Source organism: Phaseolus vulgaris, chromosome 9, assembly GCF_000499845.2.
Source record: "Phaseolus vulgaris cultivar G19833 chromosome 9, P. vulgaris v2.0, whole genome shotgun sequence".
Classification (NCBI taxonomy): Eukaryota; Viridiplantae; Streptophyta; class Magnoliopsida; order Fabales; family Fabaceae; genus Phaseolus; species Phaseolus vulgaris.
The window spans coordinates 29,597,082-29,618,462 of NC_023751.2; the positions used below are offsets into that span (position 1 = coordinate 29,597,082).

Here is a 21,381-nt window from a genome sequence, read left to right on the forward strand (position 1 = left end):
AAATAGAGTGTTTACACCTTAATTCTGATTTAGCATATGATCTTGCATCATATTTACTTTTATTCTTTGTCACTCAAATAATGATTTATAATTCCATTTCAATTATTGCATTTGTAGTTAATTCAATTCTGTCAGCATGTATTCCAACTAATCAAGTTTGAGTCATTTTTTCTTAGAACAGTTTTGATTCATATTTTATATTGTTGCAGGTGTAAAGTGTTTACTTTCAGTGACTATAACAACATCTTCTTTCATTTGTGTTTTAAATTTACAAATTAAATTGTACAATCTGATACACAATCATAAATTAGATTTGAGATTCTGAATTAACCAATTTGGTATTCATTTTAATAAAAAAAATACATTTAGTATTTAAAAATTATATGCAACCAGCCAGAGAGAATTTGCCTTAACAAAATTATACAAATCATTCACTCAGTTTGTCTTGTTTGAATTAAAGTGTACAAAAAAGGACAATTGAAGATATATGATCAAAGTTGAAAATCAAAAACATAAAATACTTAAAAAGGAAAACAAGTAATGTTTTATATATTAAATTTTTTTACAAGACCAAATAGATTTATGGAGTTTTTTATTTATTAAATTGGGATAATTTTTAAAATTTTATCAAAATGGCTAAATTTAAAAAAAAAACTATAAAAATAATCAAATCATATTTAAAAATATGATTTAAAAATATTTTATATTGAAATAAAAGTTTATTATGATTAGACTATTTTTGTTTGTTTTTTTAATGAAGGAAACACTTATGCTTAAAGTTAGGCAAATTTTCCCTACACCCAACTTTTTGAACCGGCACTCTACATACTCTTAAATTTATGAAAATGCCTTTCCTTCCATAAATGAAAATCTAGAATTGAAAATAATACATTTCATATACAAGAAGAGATCATTCTCTTCTGAAATAAAAATTCAGAATAAAATTCAAAAATCAAAATCTCATTCTTAAAAAATAATTTCACAATACAAAAAATTTCTGAAAAGAAAAATCCAAAAACATATTCTAAAAAATAAGATCCAGAATATATTTTTATCTGTACCTCATTTTATTTAAGAGCATTTTCATCTTTTCATATGCAGTGACGAAGTAATTGCCTTAAAGTTAAAGCTAGAACCCTACAACTTATAAAAAACTAGACTCCTCAAGCCTTTTACCCCATTACCCCATCATGAAGCTCTGAGCAATGATACAATACAAGGCTAAATTTATGTGATCACTCGTGCTTTTAAATGGTCCTCATATTATGTTATGTTCAGATGTTAACAGTCTCCTATTAACACGAGGGGAGATATCTGTATGCAAACTATAAAACAGAGATAACAAGGACAAACCTTCTCAATATAATAATAACCTTCAAAAAGGAATTTCGTGTAAATAAATAATTTTATTAGAAATAAAGAATAACAGCATGATTGTAACCGTAACCAGAATTCCTCTGATCTACTATAATACATCAACATATATTTTACAAGCAAACAAAATGCATTGTCAAGGTTAGCCCTAGCCCTAAGTTCCGCACTGTACAGAAGATTCTGCTGCACGCATTTAGAAGTAGCCACGTCTATTGCACAGCAGCAACTCAATTCAGGTGTTGAACATCACCAACATTAAAATTCCATGGTGAGTTCCTTCCCCAAAACCTTAATTATAAATTTGAGGGGGGAGATAAAAGCTTATCTCTTATGTCGCCTTATGTTAAATAGATCTCTGACACCAGTTATGAGCATTCTAGAACAAGAAACTTTTTCAAAATATCAGAACCTATTTTCTTTCCTTCCTGGCTTTCTCCACAAGAAATGTTGGATCATTATTCTCATTTCCAGAAAGGATGAATTGCACCCCATAAGTTCGTCCATATTTTGCATTGGATGTAAGAATACTTTAACTGCAACTTATAATTGTTGACTGCAGAATTGTTCAGTTGAAGAAGTACGGAGAATCAAGAACCTTCTCTAAGTCAAACTCGCCTCTCTTTGGCAATGATGGGAAAGCCAATCCTGGATATGTAGTCTGGAAACCCTCGAGCAACTGCCAACAAATCAAGGATTCGTCATGAAAAGCTTAACGAAAATAGCCTACGAGTTTTGTTTTCTCCAGTCTGGTGGTATAAAATGGAAAAAGTTTTGAATTACACAGATCATATATTTTAGCATGAGTTTACTTTCAACTTAGATGTTATCCAGTTTAGTATTGGCCAACAGTACTTTCATAAGAAACATAGCATTTCTCTCAACCAACATTTGTTTTTAGTGGGATCAGCTCAGCTTTATGTGTTCCTAATGATTCACAGGGAGAGTATTTTGTACAAAACAAAGTGAATAAACAAATACAGTCAATTCAACAATTATGTAAGAGATGAAGGGAACAAGATCCGCACCAAGACGGGTTTGGAGAGGGTAGATGCAGGTAGGCTTGCAACCATAAGGGCAGTCTATTTCCACGTTTCAAATTCATGACCTTTTCCCTAAACAGCAACCTTACAGTTGCCCAAGACTTGACATCATTTCTACCCTAATAAAAATTTACTTTAAATTTTCAGGCAGTAGAAACCTTCCAGTTCTATCTAGTGCTCGTGTCCTCAAGCAAATACCACTACGACCAATTATATGCATTTAAATGGTCCTTCTTGATGAACGTGTGCATATGTTATGTTGTCTGTCTATTTGCATGTTTCAGAAAAACTAACCTCATACCAAATTTCTGTTCTTTTGCAGTTTTATTTTCATTTTTACAAATTATATTTTAAATTTAGAAAAACATTAATTTCACCCACAATTAAGGTCTATATGAACTTAGCATATACTTGATAAGTGAGATAAAAAAAATATTAGTTTTACTCCAAGTGCAAGTAAATAAGCATATAATTCTTGAGCCAGAGAAAGAACTTACATTTTCAAGTATAGGCATGTTATAAAGCTCCACAAACTTTTCTCTCAGAATTTGATTCATTTTCTCAACATCGCACGGGTGTGTCCAAAATGAATCATGAACCCCTGCAAACAATAATTAAGCACTACATATAAGAAAAAAAGACATTTTTCTTCTGCAGACACTGGCTCCAGCCCCTTATAGAACCTGAAAGCTAAACTGGTATTTTATTCATAAAAATAGATAAACCTAAAATATTCTCTATGTTTCTGGTATTTTAGAGAGTTGATGTCTTGAGCATTTCAAATGCAAGTTGATTCAACAACGATAACTCAAGAACTTCTGTGTATATCAGAACACATTTAATGAGACTGTTGAGAATCACAATTTTTTTTATTTATTTTTTAAGAAGCCATATATATGAGAGTTTCTACAAATTAGTTTGTGCGTAAGTTAATTTTGGCTTATGGAGACACTTGTTTCATTTGTTCCTTATTTCTCTCTGTCAGAAGTAATTATAGTGAAGCTGGTTTAAACAGACTTCCATTGGACTTAAAGATTGAATTTTCTATCTCACAAAAAAGAGAGAAAATAAGCAATTTTCCAAAAAAATAATCACTTATTATACATATATCAATTTTAGGATGAACTTCACTAGAAAAAAAATGGATTTTGTTAGATATATTAAAGATATATTTTGTATATGGGATAGGGCCAATCCCTATGCTATGCGTGATATATGTATATATGTTCCTCAGCTTAGCTAACACGCTAAAGGGGGATTCTATCACATGAATATATACCATTTCTCTCTACAGATTTCATGAGAAAGAAACTCCTCTAAATGCAAGCGTCAACCAAACTGCGCTTTCTTCACAATTGTAAAAGTAATTGGTTTATACTCCATCCGTACTTCGTAATGCAATTAAACAAACACCAAAGAAAAAACATACAATTATAATACCCTTAAAAAGTATAACAAAGTACAGACTACTATTAATTTATTACTCCAAAGGGAGACTTCACATATATTTATCATTTTAATTGGTAAAATGTGATTTTCTAACCTGCAAAACATAATCCAACATCATTGCAGGCTAGAGCAGTCATCATCATGTGCGAACTATCCAATGAATGTACAAAGTTAGGAGGAAATGCACTTCTCTGCTTCTTGACAGATACCTGGAATATAGTTTTAATGACCAAAATAGTTCAGAAAGAAAATAAAAGTGGAATATCAAGATTGTTTATACTTACAGCACTCCCCTCCCTCTGCAAAGCCAAAAGCTGAAGAGATGTTCTTATCTGCAGTACATGGTGAGATTCATTAGTAAAACATATGGAGATCAGCCAAAAAGTTTAAAATCCATATAGATTGATTGAAATATATTATCATTGGAACATGAATGTGGATTGTTATTTTCTATAATTTTTATTTATTTATTATCAATGTCATACGAGAACTCCATTTTACAGAAAGCTAGAATTTCTCAATATTTGTGCTATAATTTGAGATTAATTTCACAACTGAACGGTTTGCTAGTGAAAACATCTCATGAATCAGGCCGTGAGCCTATTCTAGGATCTATATACAGTTATAGTACAAATGTTAAGTTTATCGTTCTACTCGCTATTGAGCCCCCTTTATTCCCACGCTCCAAATGTCTAGTTCTCAACGATTAGATATGTAACCAAATTATAATTTATAAGTGGATATTAACATTACCTTATAAGTCGGTTTTGAGAGATTGAGTTAAACTTAAAGTCCACTTTCCAAAAACCTTCAATTGTGATGCACATTCATCTGAAGAAGAGTTGCATGGCAAATACTCTGTTCAGTATGAGAAGTATTGACATATTCCGTTTTTAGTACAATAAGAAAAAAGATAGAAGTATTAATACAAAAACTTTAATTTTGTTAGTTTTGTTTGAACTTCGTTAATGATCCGACAATTAAGCACATGTTTGATCTTTAGTAATTGTCACGTGTGTTTATTAAAGAAAAAATTAACATTAATATGCAACTAACCTTGAAGGAATCACAAAGGATTTTAAATTTACAAACCAAAAAGCAAAGGGTAAAAGGCTTTCTTCAAGGTTAATTGCATATTAATGTTAATTTCCCCTTTAACAAACACACGAGTCAATTACTAAAGACCAAACACTTGCTCAATTTCCTTAATCATTATCAGAGTGCAAACAAAACCAACAGAATTAAAGTTTTTTATGCTAAAATTGTTCTTTTTTTCTTATTGTACTAAAATCAAAATGTCATACTAGTTGTATTGAAGTGACTCTTTACCCAAAGCTATATTTATGGTTCTAATTTTAATGAGTAAAAATACTTAATATCTAAGTAGAGAAACATAATTCTTTAGTCATAGGCGGTGGAGTTTTAATAGGAAAAGTATTATTTCTAATTTTTGTTTTCTTTTTATTTTTATTTTTACTTTTATATTTTTGTTTTCTATTACGATGATTAAAGAAGTAAGAAGAAAAATTCAGATTGATTTATTACATTTTTTTACTTTTAGATATTTAAACTTTTCATTTCATGCCAACCATCTGTCACACTACCATATCATTGATTCAATGTCATCAAATGCATGAAGATAACTTTCCAGTCTCAAACCTAATTTAGTATGTGGCTTCTATTCCCCCAGCTAGCACTCACTCTACAAATGTGAGATCCCTTTGCCATGAGGGGTGGAAAAATTGATCAGAAGCATGGAGTCGTTATTCAACTAGAACCTATGTCTGATAATAGGGCTCAATGCAAGTATTGTGATATGTTTATTCAATATGAGAAAGTCACAACTCCAATGCCTAATCATGTGTTGAGATGTCCAAAAAATTCCAATAAAGAAGAAAAAAGAGGGCAAAAGGGCAGGTGCATCTTCAACGATTGATGAAAATATTAACTTTCCTTTTTATGGCCAATTCAACCAAGAATTTTGTCATGAAAAACTAGTAAAAATGTTTCTAAGAGATGATCTTTCCTTTCGATTTGTAGAGCATCCTACTTTTAGGAGGTATTCAAATGCTTTACAACCAAGATTTAAGGTTCAATCGTGGCATACATTATCACATAACATTGTGACAATATGAAATGTGAATAAGGTATACCGGAAGATGTTTATTTCTCAATATTGCAAAAGAGTTTTGTGTCACTACTGATACATGGATTTCACCTCAAAATCAAAGTTATAAGTATTTGATACCTCATTTGAACAATAATGATTGGATGGAAGTTGCACAGACAAATTTATAATTTTCACTAAAGTTATAAGCCATACAGGCAAGGTCATGGCTAAATTTCTTGAGTCGTGCTTGGATGAATGGGGGTTGAGTCGTGTTTTGAGCTTGACAGTATACAATGCTACATCAAATGACATAAGTGATTAACACTCGAAGAAAAGACTATTGTCTTTGCATACCTTGGGTTTGAGAGGGTCATATTCATATGTGTTGTTGTGCAAATATTTTGAATTTAATTGAGTAGAGATTGATAACTATGTTTTAAGAATCCATGTTACAGTGAAATATGTTAGATTGTCTTATAAATTGAACTTTAAGTCTAACTCAACCTCATAAACCAACTTGTAAGGTGATGTTTGTACCCTGCACCCACTTATATACTATAATTTGGTCATATCTGTAACTGATGTGGGATCTTCAATACATTCCATCACACAAAAGACTGGACAATTTGAGGGTAGGAATAGAGGAGGAGCAAGTGGCATGATAAGTCTAACAAACCTCGTTAGGATAGCCTCTGATACCTTTTGATAGATTTTGAGTCTAACTAAACCTCACAAACTGACTCGCAAGATGAAATTTATAGTCACTTATATACTATAATTTGGTCATATCTCTAATCATTGTGAGATCCCTTACATCTTAGAAAGCAGAGAATAAGCCTAACTCAATCCTACAAAATCAGCTTGTAAGACGAGGTTTGCACAACATTTATATAGTTTAATTTGGGCATATCTCTAGTCGATGTAAGATCTCAAAGTGTCTCCTAGAATTTTGAAATTCAAAGAGTATGTTGAACATACAAACATTGAATATAAGAATCATATTTGCTTGGATGTTAAAACAAGATTGAATTCAACCTATTGGATGTTGGATGATGCATTCAAGCATAAAAAAGGCATTGATGAGCTTGGGTGTCATGAAACCAAATATGTCAATGAGTTAGGAAAAGGGAGTGGTGTGCCCTCTTATGAAGAGTCATAGTATGTTGACTCTATTCTACCTTTCTTGAGCATTTTTCATGATGCTACTTTCGCATTTGTGGTACCTCTTATCTTACTAGTAATATGTACATGATAGATGTGGTAGGAATTCCGAATGGAATCAGCTTTTTGCTTAAGTTCAACAATACTACATTCAAGATGAATGAAAAAAATGGAAAATAATGAGAAATAATTTGGTGATTCTAACTAGTTGAATTGTAGGTAATTGTTGTTGTCATAGATCCAAGATATAAAATAAGATAAATGAATAGGACAATTGATCAACTTTTGATCCAAAAAAGACATAAAAAAAGGTGTGTTAAAGTAAAACTTGGATATTTCTTTAAAATTGTTGTTTGGTGAATATAAAAGTCATAAAGGGGAAACTAAATGACACACAACAAGCACATGTAGACATACCTAGTTATAAGAATGATCATATGGTTGGAATAATTTTTTGCAAACAACAAGGCTAAACTGTTCAAACAAATTTGAGCTTCAAAAGTATTTAGAGGAAGAACTTGATACAAGTGCAAATTTGTATATTCTAGATTGGCGGAAAATTAATTCATCTAGATTTTCAATCCTTTCAAACATAGCGTGAGAGTTATTAGATGTGCCTATTTCTAAGTCTGCATTTAGCACAGAAGGAAAAGTGTTTGATTTGATCCATATTGTAGTGCTCTATCACATCAAAAGGTGGAAATTATTTTTTTGTTAAGTTGAACTAATTCAAGATTATAGTTTTTCTGCCAGTGGCTACATGACTGTCATTTCTTCTGGTGAGGTCATTATATAAGCATGGAAGTTTTAAGATGATTTTGTAACTTGAAGAAATTAGAAATTAAGTTTGAGTCAAATGCAATCTTAAATTTAGTTAGTTTTTGACATATTAATATATTAGATAAAGTAGTTACTTCATTTTTAGAAAATATGGATTCAATTGTCTCTTCTTTTTATAACCCATGTCTCTTGTTTTCTCTTCAATTCAACAAATACCAAAACGATGAAAAAATATTGATATGCAGAAGGCTCACCTGATAACGTTCAGTTTTACAGTATGGTTGTACAACAGGAAGACCAAGAGGAGTCGTCCAGCAAACAGCCTGGTTTTCACAAGCAATCACCTGTAGTAAAGTTGTTCAAAAATAACTAAACTGAATCGAATTCTTAAAAATTGAATTAAATTGTTAAAAATAATTTATCCAAATTGAATAGAACTGAAAAATGGACCATAGAGACTAAATTGAACTAATTTTTCTTCTATTTAACAGCTTTGGACTGAACTATTTGGACTACAACAAACTGATTTTGAAAAAAAGTTTAAACATAGATTAATATTGTACAAATGTTTTCTTAGTATTCGTTATTTTTCACAATAATCGTGCAAAATACCATGTACACATATGGTGGTTATTAATATTCCATTGTCCATTGTAGAAGTGCTCATACGTTGAGCCTGGAGAAATAAGTAGAAAAATTGAGAGTTTAAAAAAACCTGTATTGTGACTCCAATAATGTAAATGAAGACACAAGTAGAAAAAACTTTTCATGAACATATTAACTTTCCTATTCTAGATGTCGCCTCCAACAATTTGTGCGTTATAAAAATCAGTAAAAATTTTATGAAGCCAACAACATAAGTTGTTTTTCTATAGAAAATATTTTAGGTTCGGTGCATTTTTTATATAACAAATCAGTACTAAAACTGATTTTGGAAGACAGTTTAGTTATTTTGAAGTTAATTTAGTTCAGTTATTAAATTTTTTAATTCAGAATAGTTATTTCTGGACAACCCTAACCTGTAGAATGTTTCAAAGCCACCATTTACAAGAGAAGAGACCGCCCACAAGCAAAGTGCAAAAAGTATCCGGTAGAACTAACAGCATCATTTGGAATCCAACATACTGTGAAAAGAGAGCTAACCTTTGCACAATCTCCGAGCCAACTCATGATGCCACGTGCAGCCTCAAAAACTTCTCCAAGGGCAGCCAATGTCACCTATTGAAAATAAGTTTGAGAATTTTGATCAAACTTCCTAACATAAATCAGAATGACAAAGGGTGTTTAAATACATCAAGAAAATGTGTACAAAGATTTTTCTTTCTTTCTTTTCTTTTGCATAAATGCTGAAATTTTAGTGAAAGCAAACTTCACTGTTTTATTCTATCAAGTATTGACCATTCCAGGAGGAAATGACCTAAGAATGAAATTGTTAAACTATAGGAAAGAGAATAATTACCAGATACATGAGCAGTTGCAACAAAGTCAATGACCCAAGGACCAAAGGAAGGAGATTGAGAGAGACAAGAAGATGAATTACCACTGTGGCAAGGCATACAAGCCAAAGGTCATAAACAACATATTATGGTTCTCAAGTTCCTTCTTCACATCTAGAGATGGTGGAAGGAACTCATTAAAATCATATAAGGTAGCAAAACGCCACCAAAGATAAGTAGACATAGCACCTTCATATTGTTGAGGAACAAGAAGTGTTAAGAGATCTTGGCAAACACTATACAGAAATTATGTCATTGATATAAAGGGCACAAGCCTCACTCCAAACTGATGGACACATCTCATGGGGATGAAAAATAGGTTTGAGTGAGGTGTGAATACGGATTTAAGAACTCTACATAGTTGGGCATCAACGGATTCAGCAATTGTAATGAAATGAGATTTGTAGCCACACCCACTTAACCATAACCAGATTTCAGAAGTCGAAATGGAATAGTTAGACCAATACATCTTCTCAATACTAACAATATGGTTTGCAAATATAAGAGAATCTGTTATGGAGTTTGTGTGGTCTTGGAAGAAATTTTCTTTCTTGAAATTTGGAAAGAAAAATAAAAATATAGCCAACGGAGAGTGGGAGCAAAGTCACGGCAGAGGGTGCGTGGACGACTGGTTTGAATTGGCGTTTGGATAATTGGCATGGCACAATCCTATAAAATCAAGAATATGTAGATTATATGTTATTAGGAACACTTTAATTTATTTTCATAGCATATCTTTATTATTAAAGGGTATCAAATCTCCTTTTTTATTGCATCGACTTCCTTTTTCTCAATAGAAATAAAGCATTCATATTGTTTGAACTCAATATCTCTCTCTTTCCTATAGTTTAACAACAATGATCATGGATTAATAATGACACATCAAGGAAGCTATTGCAATCTCGATAAGTTAAAATTCTAGAATATAATGTAGCTGATACCCACCTTAGCTGCATAGCAAGCTGCAGCATATAAAAGTCTATCATCATTAATGAGACCTTTCTCCTCTAATCTTCTTTTAATTTGCTCTCTTGCCCCAATAAAAGTAACACCATAAACAGAAGTCATTACTGTCTGCTTGACCAGTTTCCTATCAATCTGAATACTTCCAAAAGTTTAGCATAGGAACAGAAAAAAGACCAAAATGAATGGGCTACAGTATTTATCATTTAGCAATTAGCACAACTTTGAAAATTTAAATAAAGACTGACCTGATCAATCAACACCTTTGCTAACAAAGCATTTGGAAAAGTATCTGGGTCCTTGTTGCTGTCTCGTCTCATTATATCATGAACCCTACTCATATCGTAATTATGTGACTAAAATATTAATTGTCTAAATCAATTATGACAAGAATTAATTGGACACACATGGGATGACGGACCACAAAATTTCTGAGGTTGGATAATTTACTCTAAAGCACAGTTGGTCATGAAGTAAGATTTCAAAAAAATGCAACTTCTCAATGAAAAAAACAAAAATATGTAAACATTTTTATAAGGTGAGGGAGTAGAGAAGTAACGAGAAATGCTCGGAGGACAATATATTGTACTATCAGAAAAAAAGGGAAATGTGGCTAAAATAAGTTTAATATACCTAACAGCAATCTCTGTGTAAACATCAGCAGGTTTCTCCTTTGCAACTAAGTTGACTGCCGCAGCCTCCAGCTGAGAAAGTACATTTATTCCAGTAAAGAGAGTGGTAAATCCGAGATTAGAAAATAAAATCAAATAATTTGTCACCACCCAAGTAATGGAAGGAAACATATATGTATGTGGGGAAGATTAATGAACTCTGCACTGACTATGATCATGGTAGCAATTTTAGAATGAGACAAACACCTTGTCATACACACGTAATTATCAATCATTGCAATCAAGAACATTTTCAAGAATTACAGATCAATGACCCAGGTCAGGAAAATAGAACAAGGTCAATTTTAATTAGACCTGAACAGAGGGAAAAGAAAAATCAATCACAACATTTGGCTAAAACTATGCTGATGCATATAAATTCAAAGCCAATCATTTAAAAAATGGTAAATCAATTAGCAATATGACTGGTGTCGAGATATTTTAGGAAGTTTAAAATTTGATTCCTACTGTTTTTTAATTCTGTATATTGGTCTTGTATCTTGTTTTTATTACTAGAATATCAATCCCACAATCTCAGGGATTTATTTCCTAGAATAGGCAGTTTGTTTCCAAATTTATCCAATTAATGTATGTATATATATAAGACCAAGAAAGACACATCTAACATCCCAAGAATCGAGTTTGTCTCTATTTTGGTTGTGGATATGTACAAAAGTTGTGCATCCAAATTTTCTAGGAATGAGGCCATTTGAGATATTGAAGTGAGGGGGGAAATTGTTTAGGGTATCAAGTGGACTTTTGTTCTCTAGACTGTGTGAGGGAAGTCTATTTATCATATATGCAGCAGTTAGGGCAGTTTCTCTCCAATAGTGTTTTGGAACTTTCCCTTGAAAGAGAAGTGTTCAGGTGGTGTTAAGCAAGTGCCTATTTTTCCTCTCTGGCACTCAATTATTTTCGGGAGTATAGACACATGAAGAAAAGTAGACATAGTTTGGTTGAAATAGTCCATAGCATTGTGAAACCTAAGTCCTTTTATGTTGACCCCAAATTGATTTTGAATCATTAAATGAAAATTGGGAATAGCAATGCTCATGTCAGATTTTTCTTTAAGAAAATAGAGTCAATTAACTCTAGTACAATCATCCATAAAGGTTAAAAAACCAACGGGCCCAGAAATACTAGGTATACTAGATGATCCCCATATACTATGGATTAATTGGAAAAGTTGTGAACTTCTATTATTACTAATGGGAAAAAACACGCAAGTGTGTTTAGCTAATTCACAAGCCTCACAATGCAATTTTGAGGTATCTAGATTTCAAATAAATGGGGAAAGATAATTTTCAAAACAGAAAAAGATGGATGTCCTAAGCAACAGTGGTACAACCAAAGAGTGTCTTTATTTGATACACTGAAAAGAGAAATGGGCTGGTTAGCTTTGGATTCTTGAGATGGTTCTAGGTAGTAGAGCCCATTTCTTCCCTTAGAAAAGTCCATCCTCCTCCCCAAATCCTGCTCTTGAAAAACACAAAGATGCCAAAACATTTCAAAGCAATTGAGGTCATATGTTTGTTTATTGATGGAGATAAGACTTGTCAAGAGTTTTGGAGCATGCAGAACATTTGTAAGAATAGATTTGGAGGGTAAATGGATATCTCCATATCATGCAACTGTAGCTAAAGAGTCATTGGCAATACTAATTTTCGTATTGCTTGGAGATGGGGTATAAGAATGAAAGAGTAGAGACCAGTATTTCATAGGATCCGTAGCTCCGAAATCCACAATCCAAGTGTTAGCCCTATAAGAGACACTCATACAAGAAACATTACCTGAGAAAGCATCAGAGTAAGATTCAAAGGGTTTCTCGTGTAAACTATATAATACCTTGGAGTTCACTAGTCTTCTGTGAAAAATTAAAATCTTCTTTTTGTTTATTTTGGATCAAACATCATGGAGATGCAAATTAGCAATCGACAGTCTAATAGATAATTTTACAAAGAGAAAACAACAATAAAGGGTGTTACAATGAAGTTGCAGCAATTAAGTTAAGGCTACACCCTCTTAAAGATAAATGGCAATGAAGGTTGTAGGTGTTAAAAATAGAGACCAAGGCTCTAGCAAAAACCTAGAGCTCTTATACCAAGTGAAAATTTGTGTAGGTAGTAAGCAATAATTATAGATTTACTTTAATTATCTTAAATGATACAATACATGGGTATTTAAAAGAAAAACGAAATCCTAATAAAGGAAATAAATCTCTTGAAATAAAGGAAATAAATCTCCAGAAATAAAGACTCTAAACCAGGAGCAAATTTACCAAATAAACTCCTATTGGGATTTCATACAAACAAATCAATCTATATTTGTTATACAATACATGTGCAATATTTACACCCAAATTTCAACAATTATAAAATCAATTTTTAAGGTTATGTTCAGTAAAAAAGCGATCTAAAGATTAATTTTGTTTTGATACAACAAAAAATAAGATTTTACATAGTAAAAGAAAAAAATGTTGAAAAATAATCAAAATACAAATGTTGAAGAAAGCTATATAAAAACATTATACAACAGAAAAATCATAAACAAATCAACAAAGTATAGAAATTTAGAAAAAATAGATTATAATAAGAGTGATTGCAACACAAAACAAAAATAAGACAAGTAAACCTACTTCATTTCTTCCCAGCGCTGCATAGTGTTGTAAGCCATTACACGAACCATCCTAAAAATTTAATAGAGCAGCATTACTGACAAATATTTTTATTCATACAGCAAAAATTATAAATAGAAAAGTGATCTCATACCATAGAGTTTTGCAACACAAAAAAGCCCACAATGTGTTCACTAATAGAGTTTTGGTACGAATTTCTATTTTCTATTTTCTTGTTTTTGGCTTTCTCTTTGACTGCATGCTAGCTTTCAGATAGTAAAACTTTAACGAAAATTTAATTTCGTCTTGAGGGTCTACACTTGGAGTTGATTTGATTAATATGAAAAGAACACCCGAAAGGCAACAGCTATCACAGTTTCCTTTTTACATTGTTTTTAAAAGCTTACAATGAAGCATTTACCTGATGAACTGGAATATGTGAGATAAAAGAATTTGGTGAAGAGCTTTTTAATGCCTCTGATAGATTAATACAAGCAGTAAGGCACTGGAAAGGATCCTCAGCAGTTAACCACCAACGATTTCCATTAATAGGGTTATCAGCAGAATCAATTATATCATTAATATGATTCTCTATAAATCCTAACCGGCCATCATAAGACAGCTTCTCAATACCACCAGCATACAAATTTGCTACATGTATCTTCAACCACCTTAGTCCTGACTTTCCCAGTGGCTTCCCTTCTGCAAATTCAAGTAGTCCTCGACACAGATCAGAACCTAAATGATTCAAGTGAGGATGCATAGGATATGCTCTGCCACGGAAGTCAAGATTGTGTGGATAATAAAAGCCTTCCTCGTCCTTCATTTTTCTTGCCACCTGTTTTAAGAATTTATTTGGTTTTAATTATCACTGGTCTAGTGAAACAGGGGATAGAATTGAATGTATCACATGAAAGTTATTCTACAATGAGGGAAGATCTTACAGAAAGCTTAAGTTCAGTGTCACATCTTAGAGAATGCCTTTCCGTATTAATTTTTTTCGCCTTCCTCACAGCACATTTCCACTCCTGAATTAGGTTTAAATCCTCTACAGGTGGCTTATCTGGTAAAGGAACCTACAAGTCAAACAAGAATATAGTTAAAGTTGAGAATTGATGACAAGGTTGAATAAACAATTTGCAACTATGTAACACGGATACTGACACAGACATTACTACAAGTATAATCTTCAAAAAATAGGACATGATGACACGGATATATATATATATATATATATATATATATATATATATATATATATACCCAAGCCAAAGATACTATTATATTTCAAATAAAAATATATGTCCCCAATATTCCATTATTTCCCTATATAATAGATTCCACTATCTTCTCAACTTATCCCTTCTGTTCCACTTCTTAACTAAAGGGAGAATTAAGGCAATAGATGTTTGGGCCTTCGAGTGTACACCTTAAGAGGATTCTCCAATTGGATCACTAATTGAAACCCATAGGACTCAGATTCCCATCATTTTACCACTGCCTCTGGAATCTGCCTTGTCCTCAAGGCAGGAATATTGATATTGTAGCCTCACCTCTTCTACTGGCTATGGTTTCCAAAAGGATATGTGCCACTCTAAAACAGTCTTACAATTGAGCCTTACCTCTCTAGTTGCAAGAATAGTAGGAGACGAGCCCGAAAATACAAGTAAGCTTTGCCCAACTATGTATGGAAGGGCCAACAATCCACTTTGGTGACAAGGTGTCAAGAAAGGATTAAATCTCTATTTGATTCACTGAAAGTAAGTTTGTAATTAAGTTAGATTTTATATTTATTTTGTTTCCCTATGTACCTAATTAGCTAGTCTTAGAAAGTGGACATTAAGTCTAACACAACCTTACAAAACCAATTTGTACGGTGAGTCTTGCATCCACTTATATTCTATAATATTTAGTCAATATGAGATTTCCACCACAACCCCTAACACTAAGGACTGCACATCTCAAACATGAGAATAGATATTTATGAGTGGTCCGATAGAAGGTGACACACTAGTAATAAGTGCATAGATGGGGAAAATCTTTATTAACTTTAAATAATAAAAAATTGTAGAATAGAGTTTACTTTTATTGTAATTAGAGTTTTCTTTCAAGTGAAAAATTTTACAAATAGTTTTTTTTGTATTTGGGTCTATTAAGCTCAATAAGGCTAGGATGTGTGAACATTAGAAGACAAGGAAGCAAAGAGCAAGGACAAATCTTCCAAACCTATTGAATTGGGCTAGGACCCCAATTCAATATATTAGTCAATCACTATTCAAATAAAACCCTTGTCCCCATTATTCCCTTATATAATATATTCCACTATCTTCTCACTCCTAAAATTAACTTCTCCTTCTTAGATGAGGATAAAGGCCCTATGTGTTTGGGCCTTTAAGTGTACACCTAATGTGCTTCTCCATATTGGGTCACTAATTAAGACCCATCGAGCTTGGGTTCCTACCAAGTTGTTTGTTTGTAAAGCCCCTATTACATATCTTTGTAGTCTAGCCAGCAAATGCAATAGGGAAATGGGGGAAAATATAGAGAATACAATCAAACTTTATGAAGACTTCAACATCTACCCCGTTCCCCTTTTATATTTTAAATAGTGTTTATCCATTTTTGCAAAGATAAAATATATTCATTTGGATAGATAGAAGAATTTCATAAGTAACTAAGTATAATTTTTTATTTGTGCTTACATCTGAACAATTAACCAGTCCTGCAATGTTACCTCCTCCAGCCCAAATTGACTCTACAACTCCAAGCACTCTTTTATTTACTCGCCATTTGGTGTTTCCAAGAATATCTAAGGCCTGCACAAAACAATTATGCTTTTTGGTATGAAAAAAATTACACCCTTAGCAGTTATATATAGATACAATTAAGTGAATCTGAAAATATAGAAGACTACAAAAATTGAAACTGTTCATAAACACTCGTTTGGTAATGCCTGCAATGCATCAAATCTTTTAACAGATCATATGTTTACACAATTCTGTCATGCACTTTCATTGGAACCCAAAAAAGGAACTTGAATTTACATACACTACCTCAAAAACGTTTTGCATTTGTGCTGTCTTTACACTCTTCATTACATCTTGTTGCTTTCTAGATCCATGAGTACGCATAATATAAGATGGTAAGAAAAAGTGTCCACCCTTGTCATATCTACAAAGAGTGTCATGAAATGTTAGACAAATAAATGCATAAGCAGCTAAACTATGAAGAATTATAATTTTTTTAAGAGTTAAAAGTTACTTGCATCCTTCACTATTCTCATATTTTGTTTTTTTGCAAATTCAGGTTCATTTTCTAGTTTTCTAAAAGTTCATTTAGTTACATTTCTTTCTCCTGGGTCTTGAAAGTGTTCAAACTCCACACAATAAATCATGTTATAATGATACAAAATCAAAGAAAACTCGGGCATTTCCAAAATACAATACAAGAGAGACATTCACTTCATTTGTCATACCCTTTCCATTTTTTCGGAGGTACTAACATAGGCATGTAAGGTATGAACATATGTTTGGCCTGCAGAAACAGACACTTAAAAGTAAGTCAAAACCTTATGTTACATGCTTTTTTGTAGTGCATGCTTACTAACTTAAATGAATTAGTATCTGATGTTTAACTTATGCCTAATTCCATTCTTAATAGCAAAAACATTAGAATAACAGAACAAAGGAACAACATTTATGAAGAAGTCCAGATTTCACTATTTCAACAAAAACTATGATTTTAGATAGAATTTACAGAGATTGATAAAACCAAGGACTGAGCATCCTTCTTCACCTGCATCCAAATGCTAGTTCTTGTGGGAAGAGGGGAATGAGGTTAAAAAATAGTTGTAACTTACAAGAATATCACACATGTAAGAGATAACACTGGATTTACTTAACAATCATGAAGCTATCACTTAAGTAGTTATCCTATGAACAAAATAACTTCATCTATGACATAATATTGTTTAAGAAAAGGAAGACAATGTCTCAACTTACACATTGTTCAAGCCCAACTAGGACCAAGGGATCACATTGTATAACACCATACTTCTTCGAAAACTTTTGCCTACAAGCACAAAACAATTATTTGAAATTGCAGTTGATAAACAAGTGCGATAAAGGAACTTCCATTAATCCCTTACCTACTCTTTCAAGATATATGGTTGGTCAGAGTGTAAAGAATATCTACCTTTTCTTAAATATGAATAGTTGAGGAGTAAGAACAGCAATGCTTATATTACCCAGTTCCCTAGATATGAGTTATAGTTTTGTTTAATGCACCATAGGAAGTAGTGGTATCTTAATTGTTCTCTTGTAAAATGTTGTCATTAACTATCTTTTTAAGAATGTTCTGAAAATATACCAAGTCTCTTAGAGATCTTGAATTGTGCTTATTTGTAACAAGCTTGGAGCATATCAACCATTTAACTTATATGCTCCAGCTTGTGGAGTGTTGCTTTACCTTTGTAAGCATTAGACTCTCAGCCATTAGGTAGGCTGCAACTATATTGTTATCTTGTAATCTCTTTCTTACTTAAAGTAAAGTATTTTCAGTTTCTAAAAATATACTAATTCTCTTAGAGATCTTGAATTGTGTTTATTTGTAACAAGCTTGGAGCATATCAACCATTTAACTTATATGCTCCAGCTTGTGGAGTGTTGCTTTACCTTTGTAAGTATTAGACTCTCGAGCCATTAGGTAGGCTGCAACTATATTGTTATCTTGTAATCTCTTTCTTACTTAATGTAAAGTATTTTCAGTTTCTGAAAATATACTAAATCTCTTAGAGATCTCAAATTGTGTTTATTTGTAACAAGCTTGGAGCATATCAACCATTTAATTTATATGCTCCAGCTTGTGGAGTGTTACACATTAGACTCTCAAGCCATTAGGTAGGCTGCAACTATATTGTTATCTTGTAATCTCTTACTTAATGTAAAGTATTTTCAGTTTCTAAAGACACATTACATATAACAGTCAAAATTCTCTGATCACAGAAATAGCCAATCTTAACTTCCTAAAGAAAAATAGTGTCACTTAGTTGGGTTCGAGGCCCTAGATCTTAATTATCAAGTTCTGCCTGCCTACCACCCCCACCCAGAAAGGAAAAAGTGAAACCTCACCCTGGATGCCATGGTGCGACTTTAAAACAGTGCCTGAAAGCTGGTCTGATATCAGGTGGAGTATCAGCAAACTGGTTAACGGGAGAGTGTACATATGCTGTATCAACTAACAATTCTATTAATCGACTTCCCAGCTGCATAATAGAGTTAACTTGTTAAATTCCAGATTTATGACCAAAAGAGAGACAACACATGTACTACTAAAAGAAAAACCTTGGCCTGCGTGTCCCGGCTCCAAGGACTACATTCTTCTTTTTTCAATATCATCTGCACTTCTTTCAGTCTACTTTTTTTAATCAAACTGTTCAAATGATTCCTTTGCTTTTTTTTATCATTATCCAAACTGTCATCAGCATCAGCCTCTCTCTTGTTACTCCGGCTACTCTTTCTTCCTTCAATGAACTTATGAATCCTAACCTGAAATACAATAAGTTAATTACAACGTCTATACAAAACCTGCAGCAATTTTGTTACAGTCAAGCCACAAATACAGAGGGATTTTATACAGACTTGGAACAAGGTCCAGTTTGGGTCGATCGTAAACCCTTGTGTTAAGACTTTTCTAAACCAAGAATTGGTGTTTTAGTTACTTAAGAAAGATTTCTAAAATACTTCAGAGCATAAGTTCTTCTTTTGGTAGAAATTGAAGTGTGTAAGTTAAAATTATGCAAAATCTTTGATTCATCTTATTTCTTTTTCTCACAAGTGTTTGCTAAGAACTTAATCCAAATTGACTCCGAAATCCAATCCATTACTAAACCACTTATGCGTTAGAGGCTTATCAGTTCTGTTCTTCTGCATTGTCCTCGACAGTGTCATGATACAATCAACTAACTCTGTCTTACACGAGTGGCTGGCCACATCGAAGTAAAGTCTAACTCCAAGTGGACTGCGCCTACAAAATGACTAATATTTCTAAAGGTGCAGCCTAAAACTAACCCATTCTTGAAATTTCAAAAGAAAACACTGAATTACCTCCTGTTCTACCGCCATGCCAATATGAACTGCGGCATGAACAAGCTGAACGCAACCTTCCTCATTCTCCATCACCATGGCCATCATCTTATGCATCACAATGACCGCCACCTTTTCTGACGGCAAGTCGTCGACATGGGGTGCAATAGAATCCTGCTGCTTCCTGGGGCGCGCGCGGTGGGCTTTCTGCTCAGCCTCCACAACACTCCTGAAAGGCTCGAACCAGCCCAAGAGGAGCGCCTTGACGTGCGGCAAATTGGGCGCCAACATCTTCTGTCGCATCTCCCTCTCCAATTCCCTGTACTCCTCCACCATCCTCTCCCACGCCTCCGTCTCCGCCTCAATCTGCCTCCGCCGCAGCAAATTGTACTTTTCCCTCTCTTTCTCCTTCCGCCTCACCTCGTCCTCCTCCCGCCTCATCTCCTCCTCCTGCATTAGCAACCCCTTCAGGAACAGCCACGGCGGCTCCTGGATGAAGATCCTGGGCGGCGTAGGGCCGGCGTCCTCCTCGACGGCGGCACCAAGGTCTTCGACCACAAAATTGCCATCCGTGGAGAGGAGGTGCTGGTGGCGAAACTGCAGGGTTGCATCGGAGTACGTGAGGGGAAAGGAGGAACAAGAGAAGAGGAACGATGATGACGAAGAAGTTGGTATTAACAGAAATTGGTGTGTTCGGTTGGGTTTCCGTTTTATCTGAAGGTGGGTTCTTCTGTTGGGGTTGTGATAAGCGTGAACCTGTGGAGTGGGGAATGAATATGCCAATATCATTGGGTTTGTTTTGGGTATTGCGCGTAGAACCGATGAAAAGAAAAGAGTGAGTGTTGCGTTGTTCGTCGTTACCAAGGACACCAACGACGCCGGAAGCAGAAGTAAAGAAATCACAAGATGAGGTTCAAACCTCTCTTAAACCTTGCAATCCTATGTACTCTGGACCCGCACAAGATATTTTTTTACAATACATATTTTCTTCATTTAACTTTTTAGTTTCTTACTGTCGCAAAATCATTTTATTTATGGATTAAATATATTTTTAATTTCTCTACACTTTTATATGAAATTGGTGTTTTCTTTCTATTTTAGATTTCAATTTTTTAGTGACAAACAAATTTTGAGTGTAAAATGTATTTAATATTATAATATAGCACTGAAAATTCATTTTTTACATTAGAAAAATTCTGATAACTACGTATTCTAATAATTTTCTTAATATAAATATTCAGGAACTTTAATATTTAGACATAAACAAAAATTAATTTTATTGTTTAGAGACGAAAAATATATTTAATTATTTATTTATTTATATATTTTTAAAATTATAATTTGGTTCGATATAAAGTATGAAATACTTTTAGATAATTATAATAAAAAAGAAATGACTAAACAAATCTGAAATAAGTCGAAAGGCTTGTAACGTGGCCCAAGAATTAGGATGGAGTTGGGTCGAAGCTATGGTGAGTCTGACTTTAACGTGGTCATTCTTGACACAAAGTCATCGACCGAGACTCATTACCTGATATGACCAAGACTCCCCCAAAAGATGTAGAAGAAGAGGACGAAGACTCAAAGGAAGACATTTATTACGAAGTGAACTTTAAGCCTAACTCAACCTCATAAAACTG

At 33.2% G+C, this 21,381-nt stretch overlaps 1 protein-coding gene across 6 annotated transcripts; it reads right to left on the reverse strand.

Moving 5' to 3' along the window:
- Positions 1 to 1,386: 1,386 nt before the first annotated feature.
- Positions 1,387 to 20,706, reverse strand: LOC137820493 (DNA-directed RNA polymerase 3B, chloroplastic-like). Of its 6 annotated transcripts, XR_011082641.1 has the most exons (21): positions 19,763 to 20,665; positions 19,001 to 19,204; positions 18,788 to 18,921; positions 17,660 to 17,729; positions 17,134 to 17,192; positions 16,712 to 16,829; positions 16,361 to 16,474; positions 14,603 to 14,734; positions 14,080 to 14,496; positions 13,680 to 13,730; positions 11,007 to 11,077; positions 10,622 to 10,706; positions 10,356 to 10,508; positions 9,374 to 9,456; positions 9,058 to 9,132; positions 8,169 to 8,258; positions 4,617 to 4,694; positions 4,148 to 4,195; positions 3,958 to 4,072; positions 2,912 to 3,015; positions 1,387 to 2,050 (listed from the first exon to the last, which is right to left on the reverse strand). XR_011082641.1 is itself a non-coding variant. In XM_068624613.1 (19 exons), the coding sequence occupies exons 1-19, from the start codon at positions 20,528 to 20,530 to the stop codon at positions 1,940 to 1,942; spliced, it is 2,919 nt and encodes a 972-aa protein (XP_068480714.1). In that variant the 5' UTR covers positions 20,531 to 20,706; the 3' UTR covers positions 1,387 to 1,939. The 6 variants fall into 6 exon arrangements, 2 of the variants coding, with proteins under 2 accessions (XP_068480714.1, XP_068480715.1); XR_011082640.1 differs by lacking the exon at positions 4,617 to 4,694; XR_011082639.1 differs by lacking the exon at positions 9,374 to 9,456 and having other exon boundaries at positions 19,763 to 20,664.
- Positions 20,707 to 21,381: the final 675 nt, after the last annotated feature.

Excerpts from the sequence above, each read along its gene's own strand:
- LOC137820493 (XM_068624613.1), bottom strand. The coding sequence starts at position 20,530 with ATGATATTGGCATATTCATTCCCCACTCCACAGGTTCACGCTTATCAC. Across the intron at positions 16,475-16,711 it reads AAATGCAAAACGTTTTTGAG|GCCTTAGATATTCTTGGAAA; the intron begins GTAGTGTATGTA and ends TGTTTTGTGCAG. Across the intron at positions 3,016-3,957 it reads TGTTGGATTATGTTTTGCAG|GGGTTCATGATTCATTTTGG; the intron begins GTTAGAAAATCA and ends TATTGTTTGCAG.